At 36.1% G+C, this 17,960-nt stretch overlaps 3 protein-coding genes across 12 annotated transcripts in view; all 3 read right to left on the bottom strand.

The window, feature by feature from the left end:
* Nucleotides 1–3,351, bottom strand: part of LOC111457086 (eukaryotic peptide chain release factor GTP-binding subunit ERF3A-like) — an 8,969-nt gene extending 5,618 nt beyond the window's left edge. For all 3 annotated transcript variants that reach the window (XM_023099231.1, XM_023099230.1, XM_023099229.1), the window contains exons 1-11: nt 3,209–3,351; nt 2,972–3,013; nt 2,772–2,840; nt 2,636–2,680; nt 1,993–2,049; nt 1,726–1,842; nt 1,314–1,425; nt 1,063–1,108; nt 761–832; nt 322–384; nt 54–208 (exon numbers count right to left, since the gene is read on the bottom strand). In XM_023099231.1, the coding sequence (XP_022954999.1) occupies nt 54–208; nt 322–384; nt 761–832; nt 1,063–1,108; nt 1,314–1,425; nt 1,726–1,842; nt 1,993–2,049; nt 2,636–2,680; nt 2,772–2,840; nt 2,972–3,013; nt 3,209–3,212 (782 nt within the window). In that variant the 5' untranslated portion in view covers nt 3,213–3,351. The remainder of the gene's footprint in view (nt 1–53; nt 209–321; nt 385–760; nt 833–1,062; nt 1,109–1,313; nt 1,426–1,725; nt 1,843–1,992; nt 2,050–2,635; nt 2,681–2,771; nt 2,841–2,971; nt 3,014–3,208) is intronic.
* A 6,994-nt stretch (nt 3,352–10,345) lies between these two features.
* LOC111457311 (pre-mRNA-splicing factor SPF27 homolog) lies at nt 10,346–14,779 on the bottom strand. Of its 8 annotated transcripts, none has more exons than XR_002712906.1 (4): nt 14,418–14,779; nt 13,826–13,997; nt 11,141–11,210; nt 10,346–11,051 (listed from the first exon to the last, which is right to left on the bottom strand). XR_002712906.1 is itself a non-coding variant. In XM_023099542.1 (3 exons), the coding sequence occupies exons 1-3, from the start codon at nt 14,487–14,489 to the stop codon at nt 10,914–10,916; spliced, it is 387 nt and encodes a 128-aa protein (XP_022955310.1). In that variant the 5' UTR covers nt 14,490–14,779; the 3' UTR covers nt 10,346–10,913. The 8 variants fall into 8 exon arrangements, 1 of the variants encoding a protein (XP_022955310.1); XR_002712905.1 differs by lacking the exon at nt 11,141–11,210 and adding an exon at nt 11,876–12,073; XR_002712903.1 differs by having other exon boundaries at nt 10,417–11,051; nt 11,141–12,073.
* A 790-nt stretch (nt 14,780–15,569) lies between these two features.
* On the bottom strand, nt 15,570–17,672 carry LOC111456779 (protein MOTHER of FT and TFL1-like). The gene is made up of 4 exons (XM_023098771.1): nt 17,390–17,672; nt 17,183–17,244; nt 17,026–17,066; nt 15,570–16,039 (listed from the first exon to the last, which is right to left on the bottom strand). The coding sequence occupies exons 1-4, from the start codon at nt 17,585–17,587 to the stop codon at nt 15,807–15,809; spliced, it is 534 nt and encodes a 177-aa protein (XP_022954539.1). The 5' UTR covers nt 17,588–17,672; the 3' UTR covers nt 15,570–15,806.
* Between the last annotated feature and the right edge of the window lie 288 nt (nt 17,673–17,960).

The following is a 17,960-nucleotide window of genomic DNA, read 5'->3' on the forward strand; positions in this document are numbered from 1 at the left end:
GGGGGGGGGGGGGGGGGGGGGGGGGCGTTAGAGGGAAGGGAGGTTAAAAACACCTTTCTTTGGACCATTTGACTGTGGGTTCATCCATCTTATTCACTACAACGAGAAGCTTCGCAACACCCAACGTTTTTGCCAGCAAAACATGCTCACGAGTTTGTCCACCTCTCTCATATCCAGTTTCAAACTCTCCTTTCCTAGCAGAAATTACCTTCAAATATAGAAATGCAAAGTAAATGAGACACGCAGAGAGATACAAACACACAAAGAAAGCGAAGTGACACAAATGCCTAGGCGCAGAAAATGGGAGGTGTAATAACTCACCAGAACCCCTATATCAGCTTGAGATGCCCCGCTGATCATATTTGGGACATAACTTTTGTGACCCTGAATCAGGACAGGAGAAAAGCATGAAAAAGCTCCCACCACCGTAAATTACACAGATTATACGTAATTAAGCATGTGAAAGCATATTAAAGGCAAAGAGATGATAGAATGGGAATGAAAGCATGTATGGCATGCCTTTGAGCAGTAATTACTAGTTTTCATGAGTCTCAAAACTGCTCAAGACAATGCAATTCACGATCAACGCATGAAGATAGTAAGGCTGAGGGAAAATGAGTGAAGAAATAGACAAAATCATCCATTTAGCATTCACTTCATACATCTACCCGATCAACGCATTGAACATTCTAGCACACAAAATTATGGTTCTAGTGACTTATACAAGGATTATTGAAACTACATCAATACAACTACTCACTGGAGCATCCAAAATTGTAAACCTTGTGGTCTCAGTTTCAAAATGTGCTCTTCCCACTTCAACAGTTTTCCCCTACAATCAACAAAATAAAATTAATTTGTGAAATACTAACATGAAACTTTCTGGCCATCAGTATTCTTCATAAAACTTATAAAAGAAAATAAAATATTGATATTCGGTAACGAGAGATATAATTAGGGAAGAACATGTGGAATCCATTACATACTTTAGAACCCAGTAGTACAAATTTATTCATCATTATGACTCAACAAAGAAAAAGTTCAATGAAATGAAAATCATACCTTGACTCTCTCCTCTTCATTTGTGTCCATGATATATGCCATATACCTAGCAAATAATATTTTAAATAACTAGAAATAAGTGTAGGTCCATTAGCCTTTGCAAATTCCAAGGAAAATTGTTTCCCTAAAAAATTGACGCCTGAACATGCATGATTCAGCCAGCCAACTTATAATTAAATTGAAGAATTAATTAGAAAAACGATATTTGTCTACATCAATACAGTCGGTGAAAATCAGAATGTAAATCTTACCAGCTTTCTCTGCTTTTATCCTTTGCTTCTTTTTCGTACTTTTGGATCGTACGCTCGTCAACCTGATTGCTAAGGAAAAGTATCTGACCACCAATTGTAGACTTACCAGCATCTGCCAAATTTTATTTAAATAACTATTTTATGTGAACCAGAGGAAAATTAACCATATAATATAATGACAAAGGCAAAGTATTGAAAGGAGGTCTTCTAAGTATAAACAGAACAAAAACAAAGTGATAAGCAAACTAAATTTCATAAGCATCTAGAACGCAAAGAACTTCAAAAGTAAATGGGCCTAATCAAGCTAAACTCTGACCAGCGACCAAATGAATAAAGATAAATCCAATTTTCTAGACATTCACAATGTAACATATGCTAATACATGCAAGCCAGCCAAATAGTTTATACTTACCAACATGACCAATGAACACAACATTCAAGTGTCTTTTGCGATCCATTTCCAAATCCCCTTCATCCTCATTTACAGTCGAAGAAACTTCCTTCTCCTTTGCAGATATGCTCTCCTCCACTGTAAAAGGAACCCAATTGCTCAGTCACTCAATACGGGAACTATAAATTGAAGTGCTTGAACGAACATGGCTCACTAGCAATTAAGTAAATAGTCCTAAACCATGAAACACGGCATTGAAGTTAAAATAGAAAGACCATTCGCCATCACCTTGTTCTTCAACGTGGATATCTTGGGCCGATTGAGGATGGTCCTCTGTCCTCCACTCTACAATTATCACAAAAACCTCAAAAATGCTGTTTGTGATTCACTTATCACATAAGATATTTGAAAGCAGCATAGTTACACGCATCAGCAAACAGTCTATCAGACATAAAAACAAGAATCTAAAAATTCAAGCATGTCCATGCAAGAATTACGAGATCAAAAAATTAATAAATATTCATATATTGGAAACAACACCCAAGTGCAGTAAGCTCATAAATTAAATGCATATGAAATAGTCTACAACTTCATACATAGGACAAGCTAAAATGAATCAGTTAATGTTCTTTAAAGTTTTAAAAAAAAATTAAAATGAAATAATAGAAAAACCCTTACATGATCTACACAAAAAAAACATGTATATGATTCAGTCACATTTCCGTTGGACAAAGAAAAACATAGCACATTTAAATAATAATTAAATATTTACTTTCTATTCGTAATTTTAAGATTCAATATCGGCAACATCACCTCGTACATCACTCCTCCTTGACTGGAAACTAAAAATTATTTTTTAATTTAATGCCAAACAATAATGATATTTTAAACGCACGTTAAAAACATTACAACGATTAGTAAATGGACCGACCTTCTTCCATTTTATCGGACTTCTCAATATCTTCTGTCTTTGCATCTGGATTAGGAACTCCGTTACTATCTTCGGTAAATTATAGAACAAGGCAGAGCCAAAGATAAAGTATAATGACTTCAGTAAATTGACCAACCTTCTTCAACATTGTCGGATTTCACAATATTTTCCATCTTTTCATCTGGTTTAGGAACACCATTAACATCTTCGGTAGAGCTCAAACCAAGGCACAGTCAGAGAGAGAATTCAAAATCAGTTAACCAGCAAATCACGGAAAGTCATGTATAGGAATAATTTAAAATGATGGAGAACAATAGTATGTAGAATTTACTGTACCTGGTGAATCAAGTTCTAATGCACGAATATCCTCCTCGATATCTATCGAATTCAGAAATGTAAAGTTATAATCTATAAATCTCACAAGTTACATAATGATCTAACACGATATCATTTATCAACAAATTCATCAAGAAGGCATATTCCATAGTTTGGCTCCATAAATTGATTTTACAATCAGAATCAGGAAAAAAAATAAGTACGAGCAGTACAACTTCAGGAGATTGATGTTCATACCCATGGAAATGACGCCGTAAGTTGCGAAGAAGAAACTCTAGGGTTCGAGCAGCAGGAAAGCTTCGCGAGGTGGAGACGAAGCTGGCAATGGGCTTACCTGACAGATGCTTATATGTGATTAAATCTCATGTTCAACCCGGTTTATCCGAACCGATGTTTTATTTTATGTTTTTTCTTTTAAAATTACCGCGTGTACATGTTTTTTCTTTTTTTTTTTTTTTATAACTAAATTTATTTAATTTTAGGATGTTATAAACTAAAAATAATTTTCATAATTAACTTAACATCCAAGCTCAAAGCCAAACGTTTTCAAGTTCCATAAGCTTATACCTTAAATAATACATTTAAACCACATACTTAATTTACGCGTCTCTTAAACAAAGTTACCTATCAGATGAACGGTAAGAAAAAAATGGACATTTGAGTACAACAGAATCATTACTATGTTCGACAATTTGTTCATTTCTATCATCATTGCTTGAAGTCGGATCTAACAATCTGCAATGATTCATAGATTGTTTTCTCGTAGTAGGTCTGTATTTACTTTGAAGTACGAGTCTTAAAATTACTTTTACAAGTATTTTTTAGTGATCGTTATATTATAAAAAGCTGTATTTTTTTATCTTCAATATTCACATAAATACACAGAGATCCATTAAAAATAAGGTATAGGCAAAATTTAGAAGTCAGAAGTACAGTCATTTAAAACGTCAATAATAAAATAAAATACGCATCACTAAATTTGAATCTATAATTTTTAAAATAAAATTTTAAAATTTTAATTTAAATATATATATATTTTTTTTTTGTCAGTCCTATTTTTTTATAATTAATTTATGCAACCATTCCTCCCAAAGTTGGGTCACAAAAACTGTCATGGGCCTGCAGCCCAGGCCCAAACCAATCTCATGAATCAAACAAGCCCACAACCATGTCAGATGATCGGTCGAACACCCACGTCCAGGCCCAAGTTCAACTCCCGACGTTTCCGGAGGCCCAACTTGTGTCACAAAGAAGGGTAAATTGGGAATATGAATATACACGTGTCAACAAATTGATTTGAATACATTTTATCTGTTTTTAAAACTTTTTAATCTCCATTTTACTATTTGAACTCTTAATTTGATGAAATTAAATGATAAATTGAATACTTCAGATTAAGAAATGATGCATACTAAATTTACCATCATAATTTCGGACACGGGCACTGTAGTTGGAAAATCCCAAATAGTCATCCTTAGGTCGTTGGTTTGAATCCGTCAGGTCGGACTCTCCTTATTTACTTATTGTAATATACATGCTTTAATACATTTAAAAATTTATACTCATGTATTAAAAATTACTAAAACTTTATGTCAATAAACTTTAAACATTTTGATAATAATGGGTCAATGGCCAACCTTAGCTTAGATGGTAGAGCGGAGGACTATAGTTGGAAAGTCCTAAATAGTCATCTTAGATCACTAGTTCGAATACATTTTACGTCCTTTAATACATTTACACTCCTTTATTAAAAATTAGTAAAAAAATTATGGTAGAGCGGAAGACTGGAGTTGAAAGAACCCAAATAGCCATCCTTGGGTGTTGGTTCAAATCTCAGGTCGGACTCTCTTTCTTTACTTATTGTAATTTACATTAACCATCCTTAGGTCACTGGGTCGAATCCGGCAGGTCGGATTCATTTACATGCTTTAATGCATTTTAATATTTATACTCATATATTAAAATAATGAGTTAATGGCCGATCTCAGTTTAGATGGTAGAGCGGAGGACTTTAGTTGGAAAATTTGAAGTAGCCATCCTTAGGTTGCTGGTTCAAACCCGGCTGGTCAGACTTTTTTTTTTTTTTTTTTTTTTTTTTTAATCATCTACGCATTAAGAAATTTATTAAATTATTATAACGAAAGTTGTATACTTATTTTTTTGTAAATTGGTAATTTAAAAATAGTTCATGAGGTGAAATTTAGTAATTTAATTATCTACTTTTACAAAAAGTAAAAAAGGGGAATAAAAATTAACGAGGCCGACAGTAGACGTGCATCCAGCTCATTTTGTGGAAAGTGTGGGTCATTTATTACGAACTGTACACCCATCTTCCATCGGTTTGACCGGAAATGCCCACGTGGCGGAAAATTTAGACAAGAGGTAAAGAATGTCAGGTAACGGACTGGTAATGTTATCACCTTCGTACACCTTGAGATCTAGCCCTAGATTTGGTGGGCTCGTTCCTCTACACCCGTTACCACAAACCCTCTCCCATTCAAACCCAACCACGTCATCACCCTATTTTAAATTTCTATGATTTTTTTTCAAGTGTTGAATTACAATCTTCAAGCAAAAATCCACTGCCCGAGAACACGGAAAGCCGGTGCGAACGACCGCAGAGAATCATCACCCCCGAGAGGGACGAAATTTGGCTCCATGCTCACGTTAAGTCGTGGTCAGCGTAGGATAATTGATAAAAAGGGGAGACTGATAACGTGCGCCATTGGGAATGTGGGGCCAGGGAAAAAGACCAGGGGCAGGTGTTGTCAATTCAAATGTCTCTTTTCGGTGTACTCGAAGAGATATATTTTAAAATAAAAAAGAAAAAAGAAAAAAGAAAAAAACAAATTAGGTCAGAAATAGCCATTCATTCATCTCTTCAACTTCGCCAGGTACACGTGGTCACTCGAATCATCTCAGCATTAACACGTCATATCATATCGTTTAACGATATTTTGAGATCTCGAGATTTAAATCTCGGTTCTCGTGTCAATGGATTTTGATTCCTCCCGTTACACGAAGTTTGGCAAATTGTCACGAGCTTTTGTCCGTTGGAAAGATGCCGTGCATTTAATATCGCCTAAAGTACAAAAATCAAAACATTTTCCAAATAAATAAATATTTTTTTTTTAAATTAAAACATTTTCCTAATTTTTTTTTTAAAAATTAATATTTAATCTTTACGACAATAAGGATCTCGACGTTTCTCTGCGACATAACCACGTTATCTACTTACTTGTCTTGACGTGATTCTAAGACCGAAGACTATCCCCACCATTCAACACAAAATCTTTTAGTACGTCTTTTATCACTCACGTGTTTGCTTGAAAAATTCCCAAAAAAAGAAGGTGCACCTGATCATCTTATTCTCAGGGGCATTCTAAGTCAGAAGTGGTCATGAACCATTATTTATCTTCATTTACCCGAACGTTATGTGCCTGCGAACTTCCATTATTGTTCCTCTATGAATAAGAATCAACAACCCGTATCTTTTGAATTAGATAGAAGAGTCGTAAGCTTAAACGTGCATTCGATTCGATCGGTCTCGGGTATGTTTATTTATGGTTTAGATGTATTTAATAAGAATGTCCTTGGGTGAATGTTGTGGGAGGGCAAAGAAGAAAGAAAGAGGTGCATTGAGCATGTGATGTTGGGACTTAAAAAGTGGGAATTTTGTACTTAGAGAAGGCATGGTGATGAACAAGTACATGAGCTTTGTTTGCTAACAAAGAAAGAAGCACAGTGACCCATTATTTGGCCTACACTGTCCAATCTCTTCCACCATATCTCTCAATTTTTGCATTTATTAAGGTTTCTAGCTGTGTTTTTTTCATGTTACAGAACATTAAATTTGGTTGTTTCGTTTGATTTAAACAGTATGGTAAGCTAAGCGTTTTAAATAATGTTTGATGACTATTAATAATTGATCACGACACCTAGGTTTGTTATGCTAAAATTATGTACTATCGACTATCGTGCTTGTAAGTTGATTGATATAAAAATATGTTGTTATCAAGTGTATTAAATAGTGTTGATAACTACGAATAATTGATCACCGCACGTGGGTTTGATATGCTAAAATGATATACTTTTGTATTTGTAAATCGTTCGATATGATAATATTTCATGTTAGCGAGTTCTTTAAACAGTGTTGGTAAGCGTAATTAATTGATCACGATGTGTGAGTTTGAGGTTGACTTGGGGAAGTTCTCTTCATCCAACTCACTTAGACCTCCACTGTACGTTCTTTGTTGATGAATCGTTCTGACTAAAATAGATGCATAACTCGTTTATTGCTTGTGTCCTACGATAGGGAAAGGTACAAGTATGCCCTTGTATTCAGATTTCGAGCTTCTAACAATAGAGTCAAATCCGAACCATTTATAACAAAATCGAGTTCCATTTGCTTTGCAGATTACCTATTCCACTTAAAATACAATTTTATTGTTGAATTAACACGTAAAATTACTTTCAACCGTATGAACCTATCCAATTTTAAAGTAACTCGAAAAAAAGAACCCTTTCGAAACCCTAATTTTGAGTTTTTGCCCACTTGTAACCATGAACTCAACGATTAAAACCTACCCTTAGGACAATTGATAATATGTACATGCTTTAATGATTCCATTAATTATCGAGTTGCCATTGCACGGTTGAGAAGACACTAATCAAATTATAGAGTGCTAGCTCAACTTCCATTTCTTTTCCTCCACATTAATTTTCACCTCCCGTATCATCATTCCTCTCACCCATTTTATTCAACGAGCTTACCCTAAAGTGAACACTATTATATCATCTTCAATATATGAGATTTCCTTATTATTCTCTCAGAGAGTTCGTTGAGGCACAGTGACTAACAGAACATCTAAAAGTAAAGCGCTGTCTTAATGCATAGGCTACGAATGCAATACCAAATCGGTACCAAATAACGATTCTAAATAGTTATCGATCGAAACATAGTTCATTAGATGAAACCGGACCATTGACGTGAAAATAAAGAAATGTAAAAAGAGTGAAAAGAAAGAAAGAAAAATAGAAGTAATGGGGAATCTAAGAAGGAGCATCCCGAGATATTTCCGTGGTAGGAGCAAGAAAACAGGCTAGCTTTTGCCTAACCCCACAACACCATTTCCACTATTTTTTTATCCCTTCTCTATTCCTCTTTTCCTCTATATAATTTTAATGCCCTTTCCCTTTCCTTTCAACTCCAACCCTTTTTCTCCATGCCTCTTCTCCTATCTCTTCTCTTCTATCACCTCCCTTCCTCTTTTATCACCTCCCATGGAGCTCTAGGGCTCAAACGGGTTATCTTTTTCCTTCCATGGTCTTTGACCACCTTCAGCTCTTTCTCATATCAAGCTAAATCCATGTGATCTTCACTGGGTTTTTGGGGTTCTTTCATGGGTTCTTCTTACATTTTTGAAACATGGGGCTTATTTGCTTAAATGGGTCACTTTTTTCTTATGAGTTTCTTGACCAAGTTCGATTTTTTCCTCATGCTAAGCTAAATCCATTTGATCTTAACTGGGTTTTTGGTTTTCTTTAATGGGTTCTTTCTAGATTTTTGATACATGGAGCTTATTTGCATAAACGGGTCGTATTTTCTTATGAAGTTCTTGGCTGAGTTCGGTTCTTTCTCGTATGAAGCTAAATCCACTTGATCTTAATTGGGTTTTTGGATTACTTATCTGGGTTGTTCTTAGATTTTTGAAATATGGAGAGTCTGGTATAAAGATCTGATCTCTTTATGGTGGTAATTAGGGTTAAAGGCAGAGCTCCTTGAAGTCCAATAGAGGGTTATGGCAGGGTGACTGAGCTGCTGAACTATGGATCCCACAGCCCCTATTTGATTGAGCTGCTCATAGGCCTGTGGCTTGCATATCTCAGGAGCTTCATCGCCTGTTTGGTTACACCCTTGTTTGGATTGAAGGGAGCTCTACATATTCTCTCTAATCATCAATTAACTTTTGTTTGTTCATATTCATTCTCAGCTAACCCTTTTATGCCTTGATTTTCTCTATTGGTTTTGATAGATCTTTGCTTAACTTTTGTTTTGGAGTTTAGGGTTGATCATTGCAGGTAGTGAAGGGCTGTTTTTCATGATCTGTTTTCATTAGAACGGTGTGAGATCTGTGCGACGTTCATTTGTTCTCTAGTGTTGGGAGTACGATGTTGTTGTTGCTTGGTTGCTGTTTGATGTTTCTGGACATCCTTTTTAGGGCTGCAACTTTGAAGAAGATGAACTTTGAATTATTTCTTTCAAGTTTTCTTTGTTTAATAGTTTGGGATACAAATTCCAATACATTCATATGATGATAATACAAAACAACATTATATATTTGTAGGCAAATTTTTGCACTTCAATTTTGAAATTTTCATTTAATTCTCGTTTACTTGGAAATTGTAAAAAAGAATTTGAAATTAATAATGTAGGTGTAGAATCTTTTGGCATACATGACTTAGTTTGTGTTATTGTTTATCTAAATTAGTTTGTGTTATTGTTTATCTAAATTAGCTTGTGTTATTGTTCATCTAAATTAGTTGTAATATGGAATAAAAATTGGTTCTACAATGATTTTAGTAGTGTTTTGAGTTATTTCCAATTTTCTATATAATTTTAATTAAATAGTTAGTATTATTCTATATATAATTTAATGGAAATTGAAGTTTTAATATGAACACAATCTAAATTGCTTTGGAAGCAGCTTTTTAATAATGATGTATTACAATAGAAATATCCTTGAAATTTGTATTATATTTAAACCATAATATAAAGTTAGATTGCACAAATTTCAAATTTCAACCCTCTTAATAACTCTAAAATTTCAGTTTTATTGACCATTAAATTTATCTAAGCTTCAAAAGCCCTTCTAAAGTTTTTTTTTTTAGATTTTAAAAATAATCTTAAAATATGAACAAACTTTTGAAGTAACATAAAAAAAAAAGGGTAATTTAAATATAATGTATTAATGGGATGGGTATGTTTCAAATTTTGAAGAAAAGATCAAGGATATTAATGTAATTTTTATTGCTAAAGTGTATTTTTGAAATATTATAGAAAGTCTAAGGATATTTTAGAACTATAAAAAAGTTTTTTTTTAGACTTCTTAAAAATTTATTAGTATTTATGAGACATTTTTTTTGTTATTAATTTAGCTTCAATTTTAATAATCCTTTAGTTTTCAAAGTTTGAGTTTAATAGATCTTAACATAATTTATTTTTTAAAAAAATTGAAAATTGAATATTTTGTTTCATTAGGTAAGAATTCAAATAACATTATAACGGAGAATTCCATTCGACACAATCTTAACTCAATTGACATTTTTATAGTTGGGACCTACAGAAAATAAATTTTAGATCATACGTAAGAATTTAGGGATTTAACCAAGACTATTATTGAACAAAACTAAACTTTGAACATGTGGTAAGCAAGAGTCAATTATTGAACAAAGCAAATAATTCTCTGTGGTACCTTAGTTTATATCAAAAGAATTTGAATTGTCATCAAATATTATCCATTTGATTGACAGTTTGGTAGTTCAATAATTTATACACAAAACATAATGTAAATAAAAATCAGAGAGTTACCCAATAACGTGGTTAGCAAAAGCAACTGAATCTTCTCCCATAAACCGAACTCATCTTCCATATCGGCATATGCTAAGAGTAACAAAAGATGTCCGCAGTCTCTAGTTTTGAGCAGCATAAAGCATAAACCATAGTTAGGATGCTCCAATTCACTTATTTAAATAGCTATATATAGTAAATTGAACCATATATATAATTCATTAGGCAGAGCTTTGAAAATATACGGTTGGTATTCTCCGTATTCTCTCTTGCTGTACATATCTGAAATCATGTAGCTGAAATCATAACCCACAGATAGGTTCTGAATATTCCAAATATGTGTGTAAAAGAGATAAAAAGAAAAATGCAAGATTACTTTTTTTCTGCCTCTCTCCTTCGATCCTGGATTTGATCCTCTATTTGAGAGGATACAACTCGGATTTCAATATTTTTCTGGCAAAGTTCCTTCCATTGTGTGGACAAAACATGAAGCTCAGATGCAGCGTTTTGCTGACCATTGCATAAAAAATCAACCAACAATTCCAAAGAATTGACCTCTAGCTTATACTAATAATATGAATTACAGGGATGTTACTCACTTGATGGAATTTTCTTTCGCGGTTTACTTTTTCCATCTTCTCATTCTGTTCTTGAGCTAATTGTTGCAATCTGACAGTAACAAGACAATATAAGTAACAATCATATATGGTCAAGTTGGTCAGATGTAGTTTCTTGCTTACTACATTAAGAAATGACATGTACATAAATGTGGCCAAGTGTTCTATAAAGCTAATGCCTGTGATGCAATGGTTTTTAGTTTTGATAGAAACGGCCCTTGCCTCAGATAATGTGACAACAAGCAAGTGAAAGTTGGAATGTCTAACCAAAAGAGAGACACCGACTTTTATGTTGCAGGGGCATGCAGAATCTCATTGTCATTATATCATGAAGATCCCAAATATAAAGTTCTCGGGTATTTACAATCTTAAATAACGTGAAGTGATAACCTCCTCAAACATAAAGTTTCTAGCATGGATGCAACATTAAAGGGCACCTAAGCAGGACCTTGTACAGGATCTATTTTATAAGTTGTACTCCCATGTACTTGAGTTCTAAGAAAGAGCACATAGGCGCTTATGAAAGAAAGAGCCATAGACAGCAGCAAATGCATCTGGATGTTTCATTTCTTCTGACTAATGTAGTCAAAAGTAAGGATTGCAATGCGTTCACCAATGTGCAAAGATAAGCATCTAACAATAATAAAGTCCTTGATCAATGAATCAATTCAATTCAGATGAGAATAATATAGTTGTGGTGTGGAAACCCAACATTACCAACTGTCAGATCCCACATCGGTTGGGGAGTAGAACGAAGCACTCTTTATAAGAGTGTGGAAACCTCCCCTAACAGACGCGTTTTAAAACCTTAAGAGGAAGCCCAAAAGGGAAAGTCCAAATAGGACAATATCGGCTAGTGGTGACTCTAACTGTAGTCCAACACATGAGGTCGTGGTATTGCAGGAATTCCAGGACCTGTATGAGTTCAAGCAGCCAACTCGAACTGTTCTCCATAAAATTAAAATTTTCGAAATACAAATCTTAAGTAGCTAGTGTTGGATGATGGAAGTCCCACATCGGCTAATCTAGGGAATGATCATGGATTTATAAGTGAGGAATACTAACTCCATTGGTGTGAGGCCTTTTGGGGAAGCCCAAAGCAAAACCATGAGAGCTTATGCTTAAAGTGAACAATATCATACCATTGTGGAGAGTAGTGTTCGTCTAACATGGTATCAGAGCCATGCCCTAAACTTAGTCGTGCCAATAGATTGGTAAATCCTCAAATATCGAACAAAGAACTCCTAAAGAAAAGGAGCCAAGCCCCTCCTCGAAGGCAGTCAAAAATGACTAAGACTCCAAAGGAGTCGAGTCTCGATTAAGGGGAGGCGCACTTTGTTCGAGGGGAGGTGTTGGATGATGGAAGTCCCACATCGGCTAATTTAAGGAATGATCATGGGTTTATAAGTGAGGAATACTAACTCCATTGGTGTGAGGCCTTTTGGGGAAGCCCAAAGCAAAGCCATGAGAGCTTATGCTTAAAGTGAACAATATCATACCATTGTGGAGAGTAGTGTTCGTCTAACATGGTATCAGAGCCATGCCCTAAACTTAGTCGTGCCAATAGATTGGTAAATCCTCAAATATCGAACAAAGAACTCCTAAAGAAAAGGAGCCAAGCCCCTCCTCGAAGGCAGTAAAAAATGACTAAGACTCCAAAGGAGTCGAGTCTCGATTAAGGGGAGACGCACTTTGTTCGAGGGGAGGTGTTGGATGATGGAAGTCCCACATCGGCTAATTTAAGGAATGATCATGGGTTTATAAGTGAGGAATACTAACTCCATTGGTGTGAGGCCTTTTGGGGAAGCCCAAAGCAAAGCCATGAGAGCTTATGCTTAAAGTGAACAATATCATACCATTGTGGAGAGTAGTGTTCGTCTAACATGGTATCAGAGCCATGCCCTAAACTTAGTCGTGCCAATAGATTGGTAAATCCTCAAATATCGAACAAAGAACTCCTAAAGAAAAGGAGCCAAGCCCCTCCTCGAAGGCAGTAAAAAATGACTAAGACTCCAAAGGAGTCGAGTCTCGATTAAGGGGAGGCGCACTTTGTTCGAGGGGAGGTGTTGGATGATGGAAGTCCCACATCGGCTAATTTAAGGAATGATCATGGGTTTATAAGTGAGGAATACTAACTCCATTGGTGTGAGGCCTTTTGGGGAAGCCCAAAGCAAAGCCATGAGAGCTTATGCTTAAAGTGAACAATATCATACCATTGTGGAGAGTAGTGTTCGTCTAACATGGTATCAGAGCCATGCCCTAAACTTAGTCGTGCCAATAGATTGGTAAATCCTCAAATATCGAACAAAGAACTCCTAAAGAAAAGGAGCCAAGCCCCTCCTCGAAGGCAGTCAAAAATGACTAAGACTCCAAAGGAGTCGAGTCTCGATTAAGGGGAGACGCACTTTGTTCGAGGGGAGGTGTTGGATGATGGAAGTCCCACATCGGCTAATTTAAGGAATGATCATGGGTTTATAAGTGAGGAATACTAACTCCATTGGTGTGAGGCGGTTTATAAGTGAGGAATACTAACTCCATTGGTGTGAGGCCTTTTGGGGAAGCCCAAAGCAAAGCCATGAGAGCTTATGCTCAAAGTGGACAATATCATACCATTGTGGAGAGTAGTGTTCGTCTAACAGAACAATAAAAAACATATCAAAACTTCACCTCAGCACTTGATGACGTAGTAAGCATTGAGCTTTCTGAAGTGTCTGCTTCCAAGAAATACATTCTTTTTATTTGGAGCTGGCATCTCCAATTTGTATCTTGCAACATCGAGAGGCACGGGAGGCCTCCCAGCTCATACACGTTCATACTCTCTGGCAAGCATTGGATGATCCTGAGTCCAAACTAACTATCGTCAACATTATCCTATTTTGTAACATTTGCAAGAATTATCTTAAGTAATGGTAAAATAAATCAAAGAAGATCAAGTAGTGGATCTTATAGTCATTGGTTCACATGATGTGGCTTCCGGATAAACAAAATACGGCATTCTAATTCTTTGATTGATTTTTAATTTGATTCTCTCGACCTTGTTTTCGAGTAAACATTATGGAGGATGTTTCAATACAGAACCAGCAAATGAGGCTTCTATAAACACTTCCAAATTCAGCATTAGCAACTTTCAATCAAATATATCCAGTCAAAACAATAATAATTTGTTCTTTCGCCCATAAAAACTTAGAATCAGGTGGAACTATAAGTGCATAACCTAGAGGAAAACTCCGGCGGGAAAGGAAATCGCAACCTAACTTACGTCAAATTTGAACTTGGGAATAGGAGGCAAGTCTTTGAGAAAGTCGGCCGGTCTCTTGGAGCTACGCCGCATCTCTTCCTCCACTAAGCGATCGACCTCTGCTAGGGTCTACATAGTCGTCGTCGTCGATGTAGGCCAAGGCGTCGATTACCTCCGCATCTGCAGAAACACGCCACGCTGGTTGCGGCGGATCTTCGAGCATTAGGAAATCCCCGTTATTGTTGTTAATCGCCATAGCCACCACAGCGAGCAACTGAGCTTAGAAGTTTCAGATTCATAGAAGCTCAAGTGCGAGAAGATTGAGTTTCTTCAGCCGCCTTCACAGAAGAAATGGGTTTTCTCCGTTTTTTTTTTTTAAATTTATTTTTAATTAATTTACGATTTAATTAACATTTAAAATTATAAATTTAAATTGTATCGACATTTAATTTAATCACATAAAATTGTAAATTAAAAATAAATAAAAAAACAACATACTCCAAGGCAGCTCACATCACTCTAATCTAAGGATCCACTCGAGTATCAAAAAGCATTGAGCCGACGTCACATCAATATATTGAATTGTCTGGTATCGCTCATATATTACTTTAGATTAGAGTTCATCCAGTTTCATTGAAAGATTCATGAAAATAGAATCAATATGAAAGCCGATTAAGAACAAAAATTTTATAGTTGACTCAAGCTCATCGTAGAAAGCAAGAAAAATGGATATGTAGACTTCAATCTCGATGTGTAGTCCAACCTCCGTTCGTTGTTGTCAAGCAACGACTTAGCAAAATACCCGATGGTGCCGTGATTGCTTTCTTTTGGCGAGTATGATAGCATTTGTAGATGAGCATTGAACTACTACTTTCTAATCAAACTGCTACCTAAAAGTGACAACATGTTACTTCTACAATGGAATTGAGTTGCTCTTTTGATCGAAGATTGTATACTCATGGCTTCTTGTTACTCATGAGCCGGTTAAAGACAGGTTCTAGTCACTTTGGATACTATGTCATTGTAGTGGCACGTGAACCATTGAATAAGGGCGCTCTTCACCCATCGATGGCTTGTGGAATATAAGTGCATCTAAGCACAACACAGCCAAAAGGGTCCGTAATATAATAGAACCGTTAATGATGTTATCAAGAAAGGATAAGAACTATCACGACCATAAAACATAGAAACACACATACATATATATATATAAAGGATCGACATAGAGTAATTAAAACAGAAACACGAGAGTGAAGAGAGGTGAAGGGAAGAAGCATAGCTGCTTAGGACTTCCCTTCGCTGTATACTCTTTCTTATTCTTGTACATACTTTTATATATTATTATTATGCATTATAGATACATCCATACGGATGGATGATCTGGTGACGGGTGACGGGTGAGTATTGCATTCACGCTGCGGTGGCAACCTTCTTAGCAGCAGGCTCCTTCTGGGCATTGAAATAGGTAGCAGCGATGGGGAGGCCAAGTTCGAGGTGGGTTGCAAAGTGGCGAGTGTTGAAGTTGGCTCGGGTGGCTGGCTGCTCGATCATTCCAATAGGGCCCTTCTGCTTGAACAGCAACAGGATGTAGCGGTGAATTCCAATGGGTGGACAAGGCCCCGTGTACGACAAGATCTCCCTTCCTGCAATGTACACCACCACACAACACAACACAACACAACACTATTATATGTTCTATGTTCTATGTTCTGATGGGTCACATAAACAAGTGGCACAAACCCCACCTACACGTGTTCATCTTCATATTCTTCTTAACATATCAACTCCTCCTACATGTGGATGAAGTTACTAAAACGAACTAAAGGGTGTGTGTTCTTCAAATCCAAGCTACAACATTAGTGTTTTAGTCCTTGGTTCTTGAGTTCAATCAAGAATACATTTTCTTGGATGATGTTGTTGGAGTTTGTTACTAAATCAAATGAGGGGAAAAGAGAGGGATAAAAAGGGTAGTTTTGATTTACTTTTAAAGAGATTCTGATCTGATTTCTAAATGGAACAACAGTCGGTTTTCTTCTAAATGAGACAGTGGATAGATCAACCAATTAAAATCCTTACGGTTGGAACAACGACAGCCTATTTAAGTTGGACAAAAGTACTATTTTCTAAATGTGTTTTCAGACATCAAAATTAATCAAAATTTGAAGGGTACAAACAAAAGGGACTAAGACAATAATAAAATAAATAAATTCTTTAATGTAATTTCACTTATTTCATCAATATAATGAAATTTTATTTGATGCATGGATGATCACATCATGGAGTCTTACTTTGATGAATTGAAACAATGTAATGGACAATAGTTTGATTATTTGGATGGATGGATGTATTAGAGGAAGCATGCGTAATTAATAAGCATCATATTCCTTGACAAGGATGGATGTATACATAAAGTAAGCATGCACACATGGATGCATGCATGTATGTATGTGTGTATGTGTGGAAGCTAACCATGCATGCCAACTTAGCTTCTTCCCAAAAAAAAAAAAACAAAGGGTGTGAGCCTTTTTGTTTTTTGGTTAAGTTGTTGTGCTTGGAAGCTTGTGAATGATGAAAATGTAAGAAATCGATTAGAAATGATAAATAAAAGGAAGAATTTTGATGTTTTTACCTAAGTTCACATTTCCGGTTCCAGGGATGTCCACAACGATCCTGTTCATAACATGCAACAAAGAAGCTAGGTAAGTAATCAAGATAGGAAGATATAACCGTTTAAGCATGGTAGATTATAAACAAAGCAAAATTAGATATGCATGAGCAAAACTAACCAGTGCACCCACTCTCTCATATAGGGCTCACTCGGGCTCGGAGCATCTGGGTCAACCATCACCTAGAAGCCACAAACATTCCAAATGATGGAATTAAGGACATGCATGCACAATACACTAAGCGTCCGTGGATACTTAAAAAAAGACATTTCAAATTGAGGCTAAATCAACAAAAGAAGGAGATAAAAGAGAGTGTAAGAGAGAAACCAGAGTGTAAAAGTCGGAGAGATTAAGAGAACTCATAAGGATCCTGGGAGGATCATCGGTAAGAGAAGGCCTAAGGTTGCAGCCATTAGTGACATGCTTGGAGTTGTAGTAGACCGACATGGTAGCCGAGGGCACAAACATGTCGACCACATCGCCGATGACTCGCTCCACCACCAAAGGGTCCACAGAGGCCGCCATGGAAAAGGACAGAAAAAGGCACGGAAATTGAAAGGGAGCTGAATTTGGTGGCGATTAGGGTGATGGGGTTTGAAGTGAAGGGGGAAGTGGGGTTTATATAGATACAAATTTGGTAATGTCTATGGCTTTGGCGATGGAAATGGTGGTGGGATTTGTGAAGCCATGGAACATGCACAGGCTCACGTAAATCATACAGCTCCAGTATTCTACACGTGTGAGGCTGGCCTCGTGGTAGAACCACCGTCCCATTGTTTTTTCTACCCACGTGCCAGCATTACCGCCGTCAGTTACAGTTACCACCTCCTTTTTAGTGTCAAATTACAAAAAAACCCGGTCTGCCTGCCTTATAAGAACCGTGGGATGAAATTGAGAG

The sequence above is a fragment of the Cucurbita moschata genome, unplaced genomic scaffold, assembly GCF_002738365.1.
Source record: "Cucurbita moschata cultivar Rifu unplaced genomic scaffold, Cmos_1.0 Cmo_Scf00019, whole genome shotgun sequence".
NCBI classification, from domain to species: Eukaryota; Viridiplantae; Streptophyta; class Magnoliopsida; order Cucurbitales; family Cucurbitaceae; genus Cucurbita; species Cucurbita moschata.

Bases quoted from the DNA above. Each gene is read 5' to 3' on its own strand.
- LOC111457311 (XM_023099542.1), bottom strand. From the start codon at position 14,489: ATGCGGCGTAGCTCCAAGAGACCGGCCGACTTTCTCAAAGACTTGCCT. The intron at 13,998-14,412 runs TTAGGTTGCGAT...GTTTGGACTCAG, and splicing joins AAGTTCAAATTTGACGTAAG to GATCATCCAATGCTTGCCAG. The intron at 11,052-13,825 runs GTGAAGTTTTGA...TGCAATGGTCAG, and splicing joins CTACGTCATCAAGTGCTGAG to CAAAACGCTGCATCTGAGCT.
- LOC111456779 (XM_023098771.1), bottom strand. From the start codon at position 17,587: ATGGCGGCCTCTGTGGACCCTTTGGTGGTGGAGCGAGTCATCGGCGAT. The intron at 17,245-17,389 runs GTTTCTCTCTTA...TGTGGCTTCTAG, and splicing joins TCTCCGACTTTTACACTCTG to GTGATGGTTGACCCAGATGC. The intron at 17,067-17,182 runs GTTAGTTTTGCT...TGTTATGAACAG, and splicing joins ATGAGAGAGTGGGTGCACTG to GATCGTTGTGGACATCCCTG.